At 42.2% G+C, this 18,671-nt stretch overlaps 1 protein-coding gene across 1 annotated transcript in view; it reads right to left on the bottom strand.

Annotated features, from left to right (window-relative positions):
* ITGA1 (integrin subunit alpha 1) overlaps window positions 1–18,671 on the bottom strand; it is a 72,267-nt gene that overhangs the window by 20,904 nt on the left and 32,692 nt on the right. The window contains exons 10-17 of the mRNA XM_053407661.1: window positions 14,312–14,385; window positions 12,963–13,107; window positions 12,629–12,771; window positions 6,005–6,148; window positions 4,481–4,738; window positions 3,850–3,980; window positions 2,437–2,600; window positions 1,419–1,555 (exon numbers count right to left, since the gene is read on the bottom strand). Of these exons, the coding sequence (XP_053263636.1) occupies window positions 1,419–1,555; window positions 2,437–2,600; window positions 3,850–3,980; window positions 4,481–4,738; window positions 6,005–6,148; window positions 12,629–12,771; window positions 12,963–13,107; window positions 14,312–14,385 (1,196 nt within the window). The remainder of the gene's footprint in view (window positions 1–1,418; window positions 1,556–2,436; window positions 2,601–3,849; window positions 3,981–4,480; window positions 4,739–6,004; window positions 6,149–12,628; window positions 12,772–12,962; window positions 13,108–14,311; window positions 14,386–18,671) is intronic.

The following is an 18,671-nucleotide window of genomic DNA, read 5'->3' as shown; positions in this document are numbered from 1 at the left end:
GGATTTTCCCCTATGGACTCCAACTGACCCTTTTTCTTATCTTGAAATTGCAGACTATGAGTCAGAGCCCAGGTTTCACTGAATAAAAAGCAACCTTCAGGGTTTTTCAGCTAGGCTCATCATAGCAGGCCTCAGACCACAAACACTTTTTTAAAAATGGAGAGAATTTAAGATGCAGTCTGGTGTGCCAGCTATGACAACAATGGAAAATAATCCCCCAGGAGCACAGATCTTTTTTCTGCATTCCAAAGAAGATGGCTGGGTCTCAGTAAGAGACCAACAGAATTTTTTAAGGCTGGGGTCCTAAGAGGCTCCAGCATATACAAAGTGCCTGTGTAATGATTTTGTTTTGTTTTGGTAGCAACCCTTATCATCAAATAGAAGTATACTCTTAAGGGTCTCACTGTCTTCAGATATAGCTAGTCTGGGATATAGAAGGGATGGAGAGAAATTTGGTTCGGTTTGCATTTATGGTATACAAAATACTTGTGTACCACAATTGAGTATGTATCACAATTAGGAAAAATCCCTTTTATAATCTGGAACTGGGCCAGCCCAAATGGAGTCTTCAGTCTGGTCCACAACCTGCCTTGGGAAGTCCAAGAATTGTAGCAGATTGGGTCTCCCCTCCCAAAGTAGGCCATCCCATCCCACAAGGAAGCTGCATATGAAAAGAGCATGTCACCCTCTGCCTGTCCCACACAGGGATGCAAATCAGACTCCTCAGTGAGTTGGGGAACTTGAACACCATAAAAATAACACCGTTAAGTCCTCCAGTCGAATCATTTGTATAAAAATGCTTATATTATAAAGGTGTGCATAAGATAGGGTGTTTAGAATTACCGTATTTTTTGCTCTATAAGACTCCCTTTTTTCCCTCCTAAAAAGTATGGGGAAATGTGTGTGCGTCTTATGGAGCGAGTGCAGGCTGCGCAGCTATCCCAGAAGCCAGAACAGCAAGAGGGATTGCTGCTTTCAATGCGCACCAATCCCTCTTGCTGTTCTGGCTTCTGAGATTCAAAATATTTTTTTTCTTGTTTTCCTCCTCCAAAAACTAGGTGCATCTTGTGGTCTGGTGCGTCTTATAGAGCGAAAAATACAGTATATGCAGCTTCATTTCATACTAACAAGGAATCAAGCAGAGATCAGGAATTGTCAAAAAATCATCAGTCTAATATATAGAAATCAATACATGGCAAACTTGTTGGGGTGTTTGCAAGCACTGATAAAGAGAAATGAAATGAGAGAGTAAAGAGAATATTGTCCGCATACAAAAACAGTATAAATTCTCTCTAATTAATCCATTACATAAAAACCACCATTATTTTTTAATTGTATGCATCCTGTCCACTAATGCAAAAAAGGAGGGAGAGAGAAGGCAATGAGGGGAGGGTTGCCACTTGATATGATTTACTTGCCAACATGTAGAAGTTATGGTTAACACATTCTGACCCTTTGACTGTGATATTTTTTTGCATCTTCCGTTCAAGAGTTTCTGTGAAAAGGCTTCGTGACAACTTTCTTTGGGCGTCAAGTGTAATCCAATACTGGATACCTAAGGGGGTGTGTGAACAGGTACAATTAATTGCATTCGTAGAGCTTGACCCCCAAATAGTTTTCCTCCCTGAAAGCCCCCCAGGTCTGCTCCAAATGGTCCCCCAACTCCCTGGACAAGAAATTAAGGTATGTGAAAGTTGCAGGCAAGAGGAGAGGAGACAAGGGCGAAGTGTCATTGGAGAAGCAGAAGTCTCTTGCAAGAGTGGAATGACAACATTGGGTACAACCCATTGTCTCTTTCGCTGTCCTTTGCTTTCTTGCTTTTCTTGGCCACTTCAGATAGTCTGAAGGAGTGACAGAAGATGCATGAGTAACAAACACTTCTTCTCCTACCATCTAAAAGGCTGTCATCTTCCATGCTGACCTGCCTGCTCCCTAGAATCTAGCGGAGAGGCCTTTCTCTGTGTCCCATCTTAAGAGAATCTCTACCCAGGCCTGGGAGCTCTATATAACATTGTAGAAAAATAACTTAAATTATGAATGCCTGTGTGAAGCTTAAACCCCACAGTCCTGGTTCAATCAAGCATGGAAAAGGAAACACAAATCCATAATGTTTCCTTTATTTCTCTTCTTTAGGACATGGGAACTGACCTTCTCTTTATTAATGTTTACCATGCTTTAGATGATGGAATCTCCTGATTACTGCTTTAGTCTAATATCAAATACAATATTGTAACGGAAAGAACAGTTTATAAAACAGTGATTCTATTGTATCTTTGCATGCAGCAAATGAAAATGCAGTAAAGCCTTTGACCCACAGTCATTTACCTGTAGGTTCTCCAGAAAATTCTCGAGGAACTGCTCTAAAGTGAGAGGTTTTTTTTTTTAAAAAAAGTTGGTAGACAATCTATATAGCAAAATTCAGTGCAATCTACTTACTTGTTTCATTCATTGTGGCCTCCTCTGATTTTAATTTGACTTTAAAACAAATTGTGGCGTTGATGAACACCCGTTGCTTTTGCATGTCATTGTTTATCTTCTGGATATTAATTTTGCTGGGCGTGAATTCCATGGAAGCATTTACTTCAGCAACATCTCGAGACCTAAGACAGATGCCGTCCATGAAACACAAACATGAGATCCCTCAGAAAAGCATTTTCTAACTTTTTAATTTAAAAATGCTCTTTCTTCTTAGAGCCCCTCCTATTGGTGAATTTCAGTCCTCCTCCAGATTATAACAGATATGGACTCCCCAATTTTGTCATTTCTAATGTGGACTCACTTTCAAAACTGTTGCATCCATCTAAGTTACAGTTGACCCATTGAAATTAATGGACCTAAGGTAGAGAGCAATCTTATGCATAAGAAGCTAGCATAAAGCAAGTTAGTGTAAATTAGCTGGCATAAAGCTATGCTAGATCCAAACCCCATTCAGCAGAGGGAAAACAAGGCTTTAGAATAGGCACAGGCAAACTTGGCCCTCCAGATGTTTGGGGACTACAATTCCCATCATCCCTGACCACTGGTCCTGTTAGCTAGGGACAATGGGAGTTGTAGTCCCAAAACATCTGGAGGGACGAGTTTGCCTATGCCTGGTTTAGAATAGTGTTCTACGCCAGGTCATGTGACTAAGCAATATGGGCTTAGGATCCAACCTAAGTACCTCCCTCTCTGGTCCTGCCCTGCCACACCCCCAGAATGCCCCTTTTGGGGGACTTTCACAAGTCTTGGATCAGCCAGCTTCAATTTAGGTAGCTGAGCCCTGGCTGAGCTGGGATGAGCAAATTACACTGTTGCATCTTTGGCTAAGCCAGAACTGCAGATGTTGGCTGAGATTGCTGGCTCAGTTAGCTGATTCCCAGCTCAGCCAATCTTCTGCCTCCTAATCTACTCATCCCAGTGGATCTTTGCCCTAGAATTGCCCCCTTAGTCATGTTACTCTGAGTAGGATTAACACTGAATGTAATGCAATGGGCTTGTCCTATATTTCTGCAGTTGTCCCCCAGTTCTTCCTTCATCTACCAATATGAACTAACAATAAATTTTTTATACAAAATTAAACAAGCTGAAATTTATCAGACAAGAGTGTCTCTGGAGCAAAACTGCTGGAGAATTTCACCTCTCCCTTCATAATATTTGGCCTCTCGCTGCAGTTTTGCCACCCAGAAATAGTGTAGATAATTTTGCCTCTGTCCTAGCCAATATGAATGATGTTTGTGCTGTTTTGGCGAGACAAGGATCCACACACTTAAGGAACGAGTTAACTAAAAGTCCCAGGTAACAATTACTGACAAACTGAGCAATTACTGACAAACTGAGCATTCTTTAAAGTGAAAGCTGTATCATAAATACCAGAAGAGGGCCGCCCCTCCAAGGCCTCCAATAGTGACATCTGTCAGTCCATCTCCATTCAAATCCATTTCACCGTGTATCGATTGGCCAAAAAATTTCATCTTTTCCCCATCGCCACCTGATGCAATGCGCTGTGGAAAGCACAATGACTTTATTACAGTCAACAGGGAAATACAGAAGGTTTGACACTTCAAGATGGCAGTGTGGATAGGGATACTACTTATTTCTTTACTTTTTTGTTCAACACTCTTGGAGAATTAAATCCTTTCCTGTATTTAAAAATGAATGACACCAGACAGGTACCAAGTCCCAAAAATACTATTTAAATTGAATTTTGGAGCCTTATAAATACCCAAATATTCACATTACAGGAAGTATCTAAAATCTGGTTAATGCTGACATTCAGAGGTGAATCTAAGCCAAGTTCAGATTGATATTCATCAAAATGTGTCATTTGCTAACATATTAAATTAATCTAAACATAGAAAGTCAGTCCAGAGTGACTTTATAAACAAATCTATGAATTTTGCAAAATTGAGTACTCCCAAGTTTCTAACAGCCCCCCATTTCTCCTACCATCAACACCTCCCCCCCTCCTGTATCTAGACATACTCTTAATTTTCTTCCATACCTGGGCATATTCTTTCCTTATAGTGTTCCCATTGCCATGGTAAACATACACAGCTCCTCGATGATCATCTTCAAGGGGGGCACCTATGACTATATCATTAAACCCATCAAGGTTGAGGTCCTTTACTGAAGCAATTGAAGTTCCAAAACGGGCCCCACAAGGTTCATTCTTGTTGTGATTTGTGCAGTCATTGTGCTTCAGTAGCGAGCAGCATGTTTGCTTTATAGGCTCAAGGGTCATCTGATGTTCAAATGTTTTCTGTGGAAAAAATTACAATGGATTTCTGTCTACTTTGCTAACTTTTCCTGGTAGATGCTCTTCTAGTGCATCTCTTCCATAATACTAGAAGTCCTCATAATACTACAACTTGGAGTCATCAAATTTGGAAGATTCAGAACAGACCAGAGGAAGTTTTTCTTCCCACAGCGCAAGGTTAAACTATGGAATCTGTTCCCTCCAAGACTGGCCACCAGGGTTGGATGGCTGTAAATGAGGGCTAGATAAATTCATGCAGGATAAAGCTATTAATGGCTACTAGCCACAATAGTAATGTTCTACCTTCAAACCACTTGCTAGGAATCACAAGTGGGGAGCACATCGTTGTACCCAAATTTGGCTTACAGTACAGGCTTCCCATAGGCATCTGGTTGCCAATGTGAGAAAAGAATGCTGGACATGTTGGAGTAATCAGACATGAGAAAGGCTTAATGGGTATAAATCTCCCCATGGATAAGCTAATTGCAGGTGCAAGTTCAGCTAAGCCAGTTGCTATGGTAATGGAACAGGGCCCCAACTATATCTGTGATTAATGCACGTCAGCTCAACGGTGAGTCAGTCTGTGAGACTGAAGCTTTCATTGGTACTACTTTTCCAGTGATATGTCTTGAATTGCTGAACTTATTTAGTGCAACGGAGATATTTTGTCCTTAAAGGTAAAGGGACCCTGACCATTAGGTCCAGTCGCGGACGACTCTGGGGTTGTGGCGCTCATCTCGCTCTATAGGCCGAGGGAGCTGGTGTTTGTCCACAGACAGCTTCCAGGTCATGTGGCCAGCATGACTAAGCCGCTTTTGGCGAACCAGAGCAGCGCATGGAAACGCCGTTTACCTTCCCGCCAGTGCGGTACCTATTTATCTACTTACACTTTGATGTGCTTTTGAACTGCTAGGTTGGCAGGAGCAGGGACCGAGCAACGGGAGCTCACCCCGTCGTGGGTTTCGAACCGCCGACCTTCTGATTGGCAAGTCCTAGGCTTAGTGGTTTAGACCACAGCGCCACCCTAGTCCCCTTGCAAAAGCCTACAAGCTATATATATCTACATTCAGAACTGTTTTACTGAGCCTTATCTTCTGTAATAGTAAACTATCTGAACCTTCCTCTGCTTCTGACTAGTACTGGGAGCAACTTCCACTGCATGGGTATCTCACCTAAGATTCCTAACATAACAGGTCTTTGGCCTGATCTAGCTGGATTTGTCTTATGCTCTTGCTGTTTAAATCCCAACACAGTTCATTTCTTCCTTACCTGGTTCAATGAATAAACATACACCTTGCCTTGTTCTTCTTTTTCGGTCCCCATGTACATAGGTGCTCCCACGAGAAGAATATCAGTAAATGTATCTTTGTCAATGTCAATGGTTGTGATAACACTTCCAAAATAGGAGCCAATCTGTAATTGTACAAAATAGGATCCCCTCATGTTTGTAATCAATATGCATTTTATTCTTATTTAATGCATAAACAACGTATCGTTAAAGATGCCAAAGCAGTGTGTTCAAAAATGAAGAGATACTCAGTACAAATAAAACAAGGAGGATGCTGTTGCTGGTTCTAGAAGTGGAGAGTGGAAACAGCGGCAGCCACTGACTTGCCTAGGTAAAGGAAAAAGGAACCCCTGACCATTAGGTCCAGTCACGGACAACTCTGGGGTTGCGGCGCTCATCTTGCTTTATTGGCTGAGGGAGCCGGCGTACAGCTTCCAGGTCCTGTGGCCAGCTTGACTAAGCCGCTTCTGGCGAAACAGAGCAGTGCACAGAAATGCCGTTTACCTTCCCGCCGGAGCCTTACCTATTTATCTACTTGCACTTTGATGTGCTTTCGAACTGCTAGGTTGGCAGGAACAGGGACCGAGCAACGGGAGCTCACCCTGTAGTGGGGATTCGAACCACTGACCTTCTGATCGGCAAGCCCAAGAGGCTCAGTGGTTTAACCCACAGCGCCACCCACAAAAAAGATAAGAGGGTTGCTGCAGTATGGTAGGTTGTTGCTGGCCTAACCCTGGAGGCTCAATTCCTACAATTTGTAGGGACTCTGGAGGTATGATCCCAAAGAGAGTCACCACCAGGGCACCACCTCCTTCAATTATCTGTTGCTGAATTTATTATCTGAATACACGACTGCATCCAATACTTGAAATGAACATTGTGTAGTCACACATTCAGCATTACTGATTTATAAGTGGCTTCAGACACAGGGTAGAATTGTTCAGAACTGCAGCAATGATTCATGCTCTATTGGTTTTTCTCTACTGTTCACACTTTTTTCTGGCAATACAGTGGTACCTCGCAAGACGAATGCCTCGTAAGACGAAAAACTCGCAAGACGAAAGAGTTTTTTGTTTTTTGAGGTGCTTCGCAAGACGAATTTCCCTATGGGCTTGCTTCGCAAGAAGAAAATGTCTTGCAAGTTTGTTTCCTTTTTCGTAAAACCATTAATACCCAGGGTGCATTGCTTGAAGAGGTGCAGTTGCGACTTGACTTCAAGGAGCAACTCATAGCATGCGGTGTGGTAGCCTTTTTTGAGGTTTTTGAAGACTTTGGTGATTTTTGAAGCTTTTCCAAAACTTCTTTTGCAGCCATTTGGTAAGTTAAACTTTTAAAACTTTTTTGGGGGTTTTTGGATTTTGGGTTGGGGTGTTTGGAATTCAAGGACTTGGTTCTGGGTTTGAATTTCTGTGTGGTGGGTGGCTGGGTGCTTTTGAATTTTTTGGATGTGAAGCACTGATTCTTTTTCCCCCCTGAGTTTGCGAAGGTAGGAGCTGTGCTGCCATGGCACCCAAGAAGACTTCACCAGGATCGTGAAGAACCGCCCAGCTGTTCTGGAGGAGGTCGAGAAGTTGCTGCTCATCTGGTTAGAAGAGAAGCAGCGTGCAGGGGACACAGTGACTGAGGCCGTCATTTGTGAGAAGGCCAAGGCCTTGCACGCAGACCTTGTCCGGGAACAGCCAGGAACCTCAGGCGAGCCAGAAGTCTTCAAGGCAAGCAGAGGTTGGTTTGACCAGTTCAAGGCAAGATCTGGAATCCACAGCGTGGTCAGGCATGGAGAGGCTGCCAGTTCTGATGTTCCTGCGGCTGAAGACTTTGCAGCGGAGTTCCTGGAGGCTGTGAAGACGGAGGGCTACATTCCACAGCAGGTCTTCAACTGCGACGAGACCGGGCTGTTTTGGAAGAGGATGCCCAAAAGGACTTTCATCACACAGGAGGAGGCCAAGTTGCCTGGCCACAAGCCATGAAGGACCGTCTGACCCTGCTCTTCTGTGCCAACGGCGACCTGAAGATCAAGCCCCTGCTGGTGTACCACTCAGAGAACCCACGGGCCTTCAAGAAACACAAGATCGACAAGGAGCAGCTGAGTGTCATGTGGCGATCCAACAGCAAGGCTTGGGTCACACGTGTGCTGTTTGTGGACTGGGTCAATCTTCCTTTTGGCCCTGCTGTCAAACAGTACCTGCTGGACAACGACCTGCCGCTGAAGGCTTTGCTTCTGATGGACAATGCTCCTGCTCATCCTAAAGGCCTTGAGGAGGACTTGTTGGGGACTTGTTGGCGCCTTCGGCAATGGCTGCCTCCCTCTGAACTGGAGGGACCAGCTCCACGCGAAACGGGTCATATCCGCTGCGGCGAAGCGGGGACCCTCTTAAAAATCACAGGCGGATGAAGCCTGTGACCATGGGACTCGGCGGGCACCTTTAGCGCCCCCCCAACCCACTAAGGAACCCGCCAACGGGCTCCGAAGTGAAGAGGGGGAAGCGGCGTGGTGCTGAGAGTCACCGGCTATTTCCGTGGAGCGAAGCCGCATTGCTGTTGCCAGAGAGCGCTGCCTTTTTCCTGGAAGAATTGGGACTTTAAAACAACAACCCGTGAGTAGTACGGAAATTGGATCTTTTAAATATTCTTAAATTCGGCACTGATCGGGGAAGGTCCAAACAGGAAGTCTGCCTCCCCTTTCTGTAAATATTTAAAAGCAAAGAACCTCCAACTAAGGTCGTGGAGAACTTTACTTTTTATAAAAGATTTTAATTCTACCGATTGAGATTACAAGAAAACTTATTTGGAAGCAGGGGAACCTCCGGGAGAAGAACTATATTTAAAAACTGACGTGCCCCCCCCCCCGGACCCGGGAGTGGTCTGTGAGAGCCGGTTGAGGAGTAATTCAACAATTTGACAGCTGTTAAGTTAGCTGTCAAGATACAAAAAGAGGACTTTGTCTCTGCTGCTTATATTGGTTACAAATCTATGTTTTAAAAGAAGGAAGGATTGCTACAATTTAACGTATGGAACTTTTGGTTTTGTGCTGAAAGGAGTAAAAAGAAACTTAAATTCCCCTAGAGGGAGTTTTGGGACATTGCATTAAGAACCAGCTGAGAAATTGTTTTCTGACCTTGATATGTTTAAGAATGGCAGTTGGTAAAGAAATACAGTCTGAACTGAACAAGACTTTCTTTCTCTTGGGAAAGCTGCAAGGTCAAATAAGTGTTTTGACTACAAATGTTACAACTTTGGGCACAAGAGCCAGTACTAGCAATGAACTTGATAAGAACTTGGTACAGGAATTCTACTTAACTGAACAAACAGAGGAAATTGGGAAGGAGAATAATGTTGCCTTTGAAGAGAAAAAAGGGGGGGGACCCAACCCTGCAGATGCAAAAGGTGAGCTGTAACCTGAGGCCTGACACGATGGTAACAAGAAGAAACAAACCTTTGAAGATGGAAGCCTGGCCTGAATTGGAAAATGAAAGATGGAGAGATCTCCTTATCTGGGGATCATATGACACTTGGATTATAAATTTGATTCAGTTGGAAGTTGGAGCTATAGGGACATTTGGAATCCTAAGGAGAATGAAACAAGATGTGGAATACCCTATAGGCCTTACTTTCAAGTACGTAGGCCTGGCTGGAAGAAACCTGGATGCTGCAGGGCGGGAGTCCCATCGAGATTTGGTCTTGAATATTAAAGACTATCAAAGAGACTGGCAGAGGGGCCATGAGAGAGACTTAAGAGCCTCGGACATAAGATCACCAGGTTAGATGGTTTTATTTTGAGATCTGTTGGGGACTGAAACCGGGAAGGGGGATGGGTGGAATGAAAAATGGGAATTTATGAGTACAATGCTTTGTCTACAAAGGTATCACTACTACACTGGACAGTAAACAACAGTTTTGAGTCTGATAAGGACTTGAAACAGGAAGCCCATTCAACTGAACAAATAAATGAAACTGAAAGTGTAGATACGATGGAGCAATATGTTGTTTTTGAAGAAAATGAAGGAGGAGCAGGAGATTTGCAGGAGTCAAAGGAGAGTTACAATATGAGGCCTGACATGATGATAAAAAAGGATAATAAAAAGTGGATGTGGAAAGCCTGGTCTGAATGGGAGTCTGGAAAATGGAGAGATCCCTTTTGGAGGAGATCTGAAGACCTGAGGATTACAAATTTGTTGGTGAAAGCTGGAGCTTTGGGGACATCTGGATTTGAAAGAAATTTGAAACAAGAGTTGGAGCACCCCATAGGCTTTGCCTTTAAGTATGGAGGACTGGCTGGAAGCGACATGGATTCTGTTGGGCCGGAGCCCCTCCGAGACTTGGGGTTTAACATCAAGGACTATCAAAGAGACCGGCAGAAAGGAACTGAGAGAGATATAAGGGCCTCGGATGTGAGATCTCCAGGCTAAATAAATAATATAAAGACTGATGGATATTGGTTGGGGACTGGAACCGGGAAAAGGGTGGGTGGAGGTTGGGAATCCAAAGGGTACATAAGGATAATTTGCTTTTTATATTTTTTGTTAGTGGTAAGGAAATTGGGTAAATCGTGGAAGGGAAATTTTGGTCGACTTTAGGAAAAAGGTTTAAGAATAATCAATGAGGTATAAGTATTGATGTGTAATTTTAATAAGGTAAAATTGGTTTCTTTTCTTTTTAAATTAATTGAAAATAAGGCTGTTAAAAATAAATTGAAGAAATGGAAAAAAGAAGTAAAGTAAAGCAATAGTATGTTAGAACAAATGTTTAAGCTAAGGTAAAGAAATAAGTTAAGGACTTGCTGAACTGACAATTTAAATTGGAATACAAGAAGGGGAGGTGTGAGGAAGTCTGAGAAATAAGGTTAAGAATAATAAGTATTAGAAACTTTATGTGTTTTTTCTATTTTTTTTTGTTTAGTTTTGAATGTTATGTATTTTTGTGTTTTTTGTTTTGTTTATTTTTTGTTTTTGTTTGTTGTGTGTTATTTGAAAATGTTAATAAATATTTAATTATAAAAAAAAAAAGAAAAATGGGAATTTAAAGTGTACATAATACAAGTTGCTCTTTTGTTTAATCTTTTTTTTTTTTGTCTTATTTTTAGGAGAATTGGAAATTTGTGGAAGGGAACTTTCTTTCGACCTTAGGGAAATGTTTTAAGAATAAGCACCGTTATATAGATTTGGACGAGAATTAAGTCTGGATAAAGTAAAAAAGTGGTTTATATAAAGAAAAAATATGGTAAAATTAAGGTCTTTGTGATAAGGACTTGTTGAACTAACAATTTGAACTGGAACATAAGGATTTGTTGAATTAATAATTGGAATTGGAATACATAAAAGGGAGGTATGAGGAGGTCGAGGAAACATGTTAATGAAAAATAAGCATTAGAAATTTTGTGTGTTTTTAACTTTTTTTATTCTTGTATTTTTGTTATTTCTTTTTTCTTTTTTTCTTTTTGATTCCTTTTTTGTATTAATATTGAAAATTCTAATAAATATCTTTTTTTAAAAAAAAGAGGAGGACTTGTTGGAGGAGTTCAGCTTCATCAGAATCATGCTCCTGCCGTCTAACACCACGCCACTGCTCCAGCCGATGGATCAGCAGCTCATCGCCAATTTCAAAAAACTCTACACCAAGGAGCTTTTCAGGCGATGCTTCGAGGTGACTGATTGCACCACCATCACCCTGCGGGAATTCTGGAAGGACCACTTCAACATCGTCACCTGCTTGAAGATGATCACCACAGCCTGGAACGGGATCAGCCAGAGAAATTTGAATTGCGCTTGGCGCAGCCTGTGGCCGGACTGTGTGGCACCAAGTGACTCTGATGCACCAGAGTCAACAGTGGTGCAGGACATTGTTGCCTTGGGGAGGACCATGGGCCTGGAGGTCACAGAGGAGGACGTCAGCGAGCTGGTGGAGGAGCATGACCACGAGCTGACCACCCAGGAGCTGGTTGAACTGCAGGCAGAGGCTGCCCAGGAGCAGGCCTCGCTGGAAGAGGAGGAAGCAACTGAGGAACGGCTGTCCTCCAAAGAACTGAGGGACATTTGCCTGAAGTGGAAGGATGTGCAGGCTTTTGCACAGCGGCACCACCCTGACAAGGACCTGGCACATGACCTTGTGAACACTTTTGATATGAGGGTCATGTCGCCTTTCAGGGAGGTGCTGAAAAGGCGGATGAAGCAGCAGACCATGGACAGGTTCTTCAGCAAGAAGCAAAGAGTGGAAGAGGAACCTCCTTCGAGTTGTCCCCCAGAGTCTTAGAAAATGTACTGTACACTTTGTTGATTTTTAAATGTTTTTCTGTCATGTTTAGAAACTTAATTTATTGTTCCTTCAGTTTTTGAAATGCTCTTTACAGTATGTGTGACTTTAAAGAGCACTTAATAAACTCTTGTTGTACCAAATTTGGCTTTGTTTGGACTTTTTTTGACCATAGGAACGCATTAATTGAATTTCAATGCATTCCTATGGGATTTCGTGCTTCGCAAGACGAAAAATTCGCTAGACGAAAAAACTCGCAGAACGAATTAATTTCGTCTTGCGAGGCACCACTGTATTCAGTATGGGATAAATATATATCATTCTGAAGTATGTGAATTCCAATAACCCCACTTACTTACTTGCTCCCCATTTAATCTTTGAAGTATTTCTATATCTGCTCCTCTCATTCGATATATGATAACTTGACCAGTGTGATTATATCGAGGCTGGCCAGCAATGTACAGCACATCTCCAGGCACTGAAGCTGAATTTACTGTATAACCTAAAATAAAGAATGGGAGAGACAACATTCATTCTCAGGATACTTTGATAATAACTACTTGTACCTCTTTAAAAAAAGAAAAAGAATGCATAAATATATTTCCAATGGGCCAATGCAGTGCAATCCTAACTAAGGGTATACAGCAGGTTGGCTAGCTGTGAGAAAAGAATGAACTGGAATATTGGAGTCACCTAAGTATGCTGCAAGAGGCTCATTTCTTTCCGAAGACTTGTTATAAAATGTGTCATTTCTTGGGATTTGAAAGGCATTGTCCTTTAGCATGACGACAGTTCCATTCCAATCATATGCTCCAACTGCTCCAAGCATGATCCAGTCCTTACATAGGAGGAGAAATCAATTAGTTACATAAACTAATTTTAACTATGGATCTCTACAACGACTCTCATTTTACATATCCATGAAAAAGAGGACGTGTCCTGGAAAAAGAGGATATATGGGAATCCTATGTGGGTGACCTCATAGGAATTATACGTACATACACCCAGTGCTTTTTTTCTATATATATAAAAATATGTTTAGGGGTATTCTCATTCCATCTGAGACTCAGGAAACACTGTGACAGGAAGTGAGGCCGCTATAGGGGGAAGCAACAGAACTGACGATTCACTGTGTTAGAAAAATTAAAAATTAAAAATTTTAAGCTTCTTCTCCTGTTAGCTTCACAAAATGTTTAGGGGTCTGCGTCCCCCCAGAAAAAAAAGCACTGCACATGCCACCTTGAGTTCCATGATGGTAGAAAGATGAGATATAAATTTCATTTATTTATTTATTCATTTTCAACTACGATATGTTGCCCCTGTTTTCAAGGTGGCTAATAATCTCTCATTCCACACTTTCCCCCCAATTAGCACTCATGTGGTAAATCAAAATGCCAACTAGCTCCAGCCCTAACCTTGCACATGCCAGCTTGCCCCATGCCTGGCACCTGCACATTCAGCACAAACGCCTGCAGGGAGCAACATGTGCAACTGTATGTGCAAAATTGTCCATGTGATCTGCAACCCCATTTGCACAGGATTCCAAGTTGCATGGATGACTTTGCATGCACAGATGTATACAGGAAATCTACCCCACTGCATATTGTCATGCTAAGCCATTGGGGGCTGGACCCATCAGTGCTTCCCTTCTTCTTGCTTGAGCATTAGTTTTGAATAGGACTTGTGTCCCCAGATCATCAGAAATGCAGTCTGTGCACACACCCAATGTTTTGCCATGTTCGTATGTGGGGATGAAGTGAGCCCCCCAAAAGGAGAAAGGCATCAAGTCGTACCGTGCAGCAACGCAATGAGACGTGTCTGAATGGCGCAATGATACTGTTTGGAAGTGTTTAGAAATTGTATGGAGTTTGAAAGGAGGGAAGTATCATCAGTATTGTGGGTTAATGGTAATTTTTAAAAATAACACACAGCTGGCCAAAGCATTACAGTGATCTTTCTGTTTGAGGATATTCAAGATCTTCCTTCTGAAGAACAATTTATTTTAAAGAATAGCTATATCCATAGATGACTGGTTAGTTTACCTGGGAATAATGAGCACTGATTCCAGCTTGAGACATTTCCATTTCAAAAGAGGATGCCAGCTGGTCTTTCGTAGCTATAAAACAGGAAATGCTTATTGTTTCAATGCAAATGGATCAAAATGCTGACTATAAATAATTCCAAAGTAGAGGAAAGACTAGACCGTTTATTAAGAGTTACCAGCACCTTAACTTGGACACTGAGAGAAATATTTCAAACAGATATATTTTATTAGAAGAAATGTCAAAAATCTATCCAGTTCTCTCAAGCAGCAAAATCCTGAATTCTTCCCATCAGGTGCCTTGTCATCCATCAGATGTCTTCAAATCCCTACGCAGCTCACTAGGTGACTTTGAGCTAGTCATTACTTCTCAGACTAACCTACCTCACAGGGTTGCTGTGAAAATAAAATGTTTGAAGGTGTCTTGTCCAAGTCTGGTTTAAACATAGTCATTTAAGGGAGAGCATGATGATTAACTCAGAACCATTGAGTAGGGTCTACTCAAAGTTAAACTTAATTGAATACAACTCAAACATTTTATGCAAATCTGTGCCCTGTCTTCCCCTTTGGGGAGGATGCACTTTTTTTGGCAACTCACAAACTGTCTCCCTTCTTTAAAAGTGCAAAAGCTATTAATTTTCAAAAGTACAATCAGGAATAATAAGTAACAGATGTGTTCTCTGTTTGAAATTTATTTTTATCAGGTCATTACGCTGACTTACATCTCCAATTACATGTAGGACGAGAGGATAGGAATATCATGCAGCTGGATTTTTTTGCAATTTTGTTTTTTTTAACAGCAGACTATAAATGTTGAGAGTGAACACCACATGTATTACCACAATTATTATCTATGGATTGCAGTGGGCTGGAAGTTATGGCATCAAAAGAAATCCAAGTGGAAGATTCACTCATAGGCATTGGTATATTGAACTAAGGACCGCCTCATTAAGTTGAGAGGAAGAATATAATATTGGATCTAGCTATTTGTTAAAATCATTAATAGTCTTCTTTCCAGTCAAGAAGCTGAAAGTCATTTACAAAATAAAATGCAATACTAAAATGTTACAGTTTTCAATTTCTATGCCAGCTATTCATAGAGTTGACAGGGACTTCAAAGGACATCACCTGCTATAGGAATTCTACTACTTCAGCAGAATCCCTCAGAGTTGGCCATCCAGCCTCTGCTTAATCCCCACGTCACACCACTGAAGAGGCTAGCCTTGGTTCTGCAGAAAATGCAGCTGTCCTCTTCAGCAGCATGAACTGCTGCTGTGGAAATGGCAACAAAATATCTGGCTGTATAGATTGTTTTCCATTTGCACATACAGATACACAGAGCTCGGTTGGAATACAACCAATTTATAAGTGAGGAAATGAATACTTTTCACTAGCCAAGAATATATATATCCCCCTTAATTGAAACAAGCTGCAATGCTGAGAAGCCATTGTGCCCAAACATTGTTTCTGTACAAATCCAATCATTCTAATGAGGTTCCTAATTATTTGTTAGCAATGAAATGCTAATTTGTGTGTTTTCATAAGTGAATTCCTATATTTATGCTCTCTGTTGACACTGCTGCAAATGTCACCCACAAGCAAGTCTATAATGATTATTCAGGAAAGACTGAGATTTTTTAAATGTGAAGTATCCACAGATGTTTTCCCTGCTAGGAAATATAATCATTTACAAATTACTTGTACTGTTGCCTAACATTTTAAAGCACCACTAGCACATTAAGCACTAGAAAGAACACAGAAGCAACACTGTTCCTGCCAAGATGGCTTAGAAAGCAACGAACAGATTAGAACAGAGACCTGCAAAAGATTAACAAGAACAGAAGTTTGACTGATATTTAACATGCCAGGGCTTTGGGTCACAGCAGGCCCTGAATCTTGGTTCCAAAGGATATCTGTCAATAACCCAGCCTGTGCAACACTGTGATCTTCTGGTGTTTCTGTAAATAATATTGTGTGCATATATAACATTTCTGCTGCCTTGTGGGATGTTTTCAGGAGAAAAAAAGGCTAAGGAGTAAACCCTACACAAATCCAGAGTAGAGTCTCTAAGGCAATTGGATGACCCCTGTTATGCCTCCTTCTGGCAACTCCTGAAGCCAAGCTGGTGCCAAACGCATTGCTCTGCTTTCCTTTAGACCACATCAGCTAAGCCAAGAGGTCACCTGGGCAGCCCAGAGTGTATGGACACACTGCCCAGGTTTGCGTCCAGGGAGGTCATTTTGATGCTGCTATGCAGTGGTTTGACTTCACCCTTGGAGGCACACTCCATTGTCTCTCGAGACAGATGGATGACAACAATATGTAACAATACAAGCGACTTTAGGGTAAAAGTGTGGGTAAGTATAACATGTAGGTGTAGGTTGGGGCGGGGCGGTGGGAGAGGGTATCTGGGAAAGTTGGAAGTGACTGGATAAGGGTTAGAAAGTTTGAATCCTGGTGGGAGACAGTTTAAGAGTCAGCTGAGTTTGGGAATGGGTGGTAGCTGCAGTGAAAGCTATAGATGGAGAGAGCATTTGGATGGCAGCAGGACAGGTTTGATAAGTAGCATCAGCATTGTTATATCAGTCATTGTTTTTTGTGATAAGAAGTAACAAATCAAATAATACAGAACTGACCCCATATGTCTCTGTACACTGATTAAAAATGCTTATTTATTTGTGTTAGATGTATCGGTTGGTTGCTCGAGAGCAATCAGGCACTATGCCTCAATTGTTGTTTAGTCGTTTATTCGTGTCCGACTCTTCGTGACCCCATGGACCAGAGCATGCCAGGCACTCCTGTCTTCCACTACCTCCCGCAGTTTGGTCAAACGCATGCTGGTAGCTTCGAGAACACTATCCAACCATCTCGTCCTCTGTCGTCCCCTTCTCCTTGTGCCCTCCATCTTTCCCAACATCAGGGTCTTTTCCAGGGAGTCTTCTCTTCTCATGAGGTGGCCAAAATATTTGAGTCTCAGCTTCAGGATCTGTCCTTCCAGTGAGCACTCAGTGCTGATTTCCTTAAGAATGGATAGGTTTGATCTTCTTGCAGTCAATGGGACTCTCAAGAGTCTCCTCCAGCACCATAATTCAAAAGCATCAATTCTTTGGCGATTCTTTATGGTCCAGTTAGTCTGTTCTAAAGCTTTCTTATTGGTGGTAAAAACCTTTAGAATGCAGAGTGCCTCTATTCCGTGTCTTGCTCATTCACTGGCATAATCTGAGAGTGGGCGGTGCTTAAATCTTCCCCAGCAGAGTAGTTTCTTGACCCCCAGTCTGCGCCTCCCCTCTCTGCGCACGGACGGCTTGGGTAAAGGAGGACCTCCCTCCTCCCCGCTTTGCTCGGTCAATGTGTCCTGGCACTGCCTTGCCTCCTCCGAGCCCTGCATCTCCTCTCCACTACAGGCGTGGCTTCCTTCCTCCGCTGAGGAAGTGCTGCTTCCCACGATCTTTGGGGGATCTCTGTAATCCATCCTCATTTTCCCCCTCGCCCCTGAGCCGATGGCAGTTCCCTGACAATTTGTCTTAATAAATTGTTGGATTATAGTACATGATGGTTAGAAGTGGGAAATGTCGAGGTACTGTGGAGGAGCAGTAACAGGTTTTCTATCAGAGACCCAGCTCAGATCCGTGCATCTTACGAAGAGTAAACAGGTACATTGGGGTGAGTCTGAGTAGAGCCAGGCACCACGTAGCTTTGTGGGCAAGGGTGGCATGACAAAAAGTACATACCCTCCACCTTTTCACAGATTAGGGTCATTCCTGTATAACCAGGAGATGGAATTTGTACAACATGTTATATTGTTTTGCCCTTTTAATGCTGAAGCTCGTCATCAAATAATTTCCCCTTGTTGTCCCAACTAGCAGGAAGGTCAGCTCAATGCTATGTTAAATATTTGCTGGGAAATAAAATCCCATGGGTGTTAGCAGCGACCAATTTTCTAGCAACGGTAGTGAGAACCTATTAACCATCTGAAGCTGGAATAATCATTATGTGAATATTTGAGCTGATGGTGTTTACGATATGGTTTGCTTTGTTTTTTGCTCTGTTGTTAAGATGAAGGTATGTATACTGGATGCTTTTATTTTTCTGGCTTCTGGAATGTAGTAGATTGATGACTATCTATATAAAGAGGTTGGGCTAGTATCGAATCCAGCACCATGTCAAGGGGCCGATAAGACATAATCCAGACTCAGCAGCACCCTGAGTAGAAAGTAACAACTAAAAGTCATGCGAGAAGACGGTTACAGAAGAGAAAAGCAGGAAAGCAAGCTGCAAGCAGATCCTGCACAGACACTAAACTGCATTTATGTCACTTAAGTTGACATTTAACAGCTGAGGAACACTGAGGCATAATATTA

Source organism: Podarcis raffonei, chromosome 11 (genome assembly GCF_027172205.1).
Source record: "Podarcis raffonei isolate rPodRaf1 chromosome 11, rPodRaf1.pri, whole genome shotgun sequence".
Taxonomy (NCBI): Eukaryota; Metazoa; Chordata; class Lepidosauria; order Squamata; family Lacertidae; genus Podarcis; species Podarcis raffonei.
The sequence above is the reverse complement of the archived record's forward strand: the minus strand, read 5'-3'. Positions and strand labels throughout refer to the sequence as shown.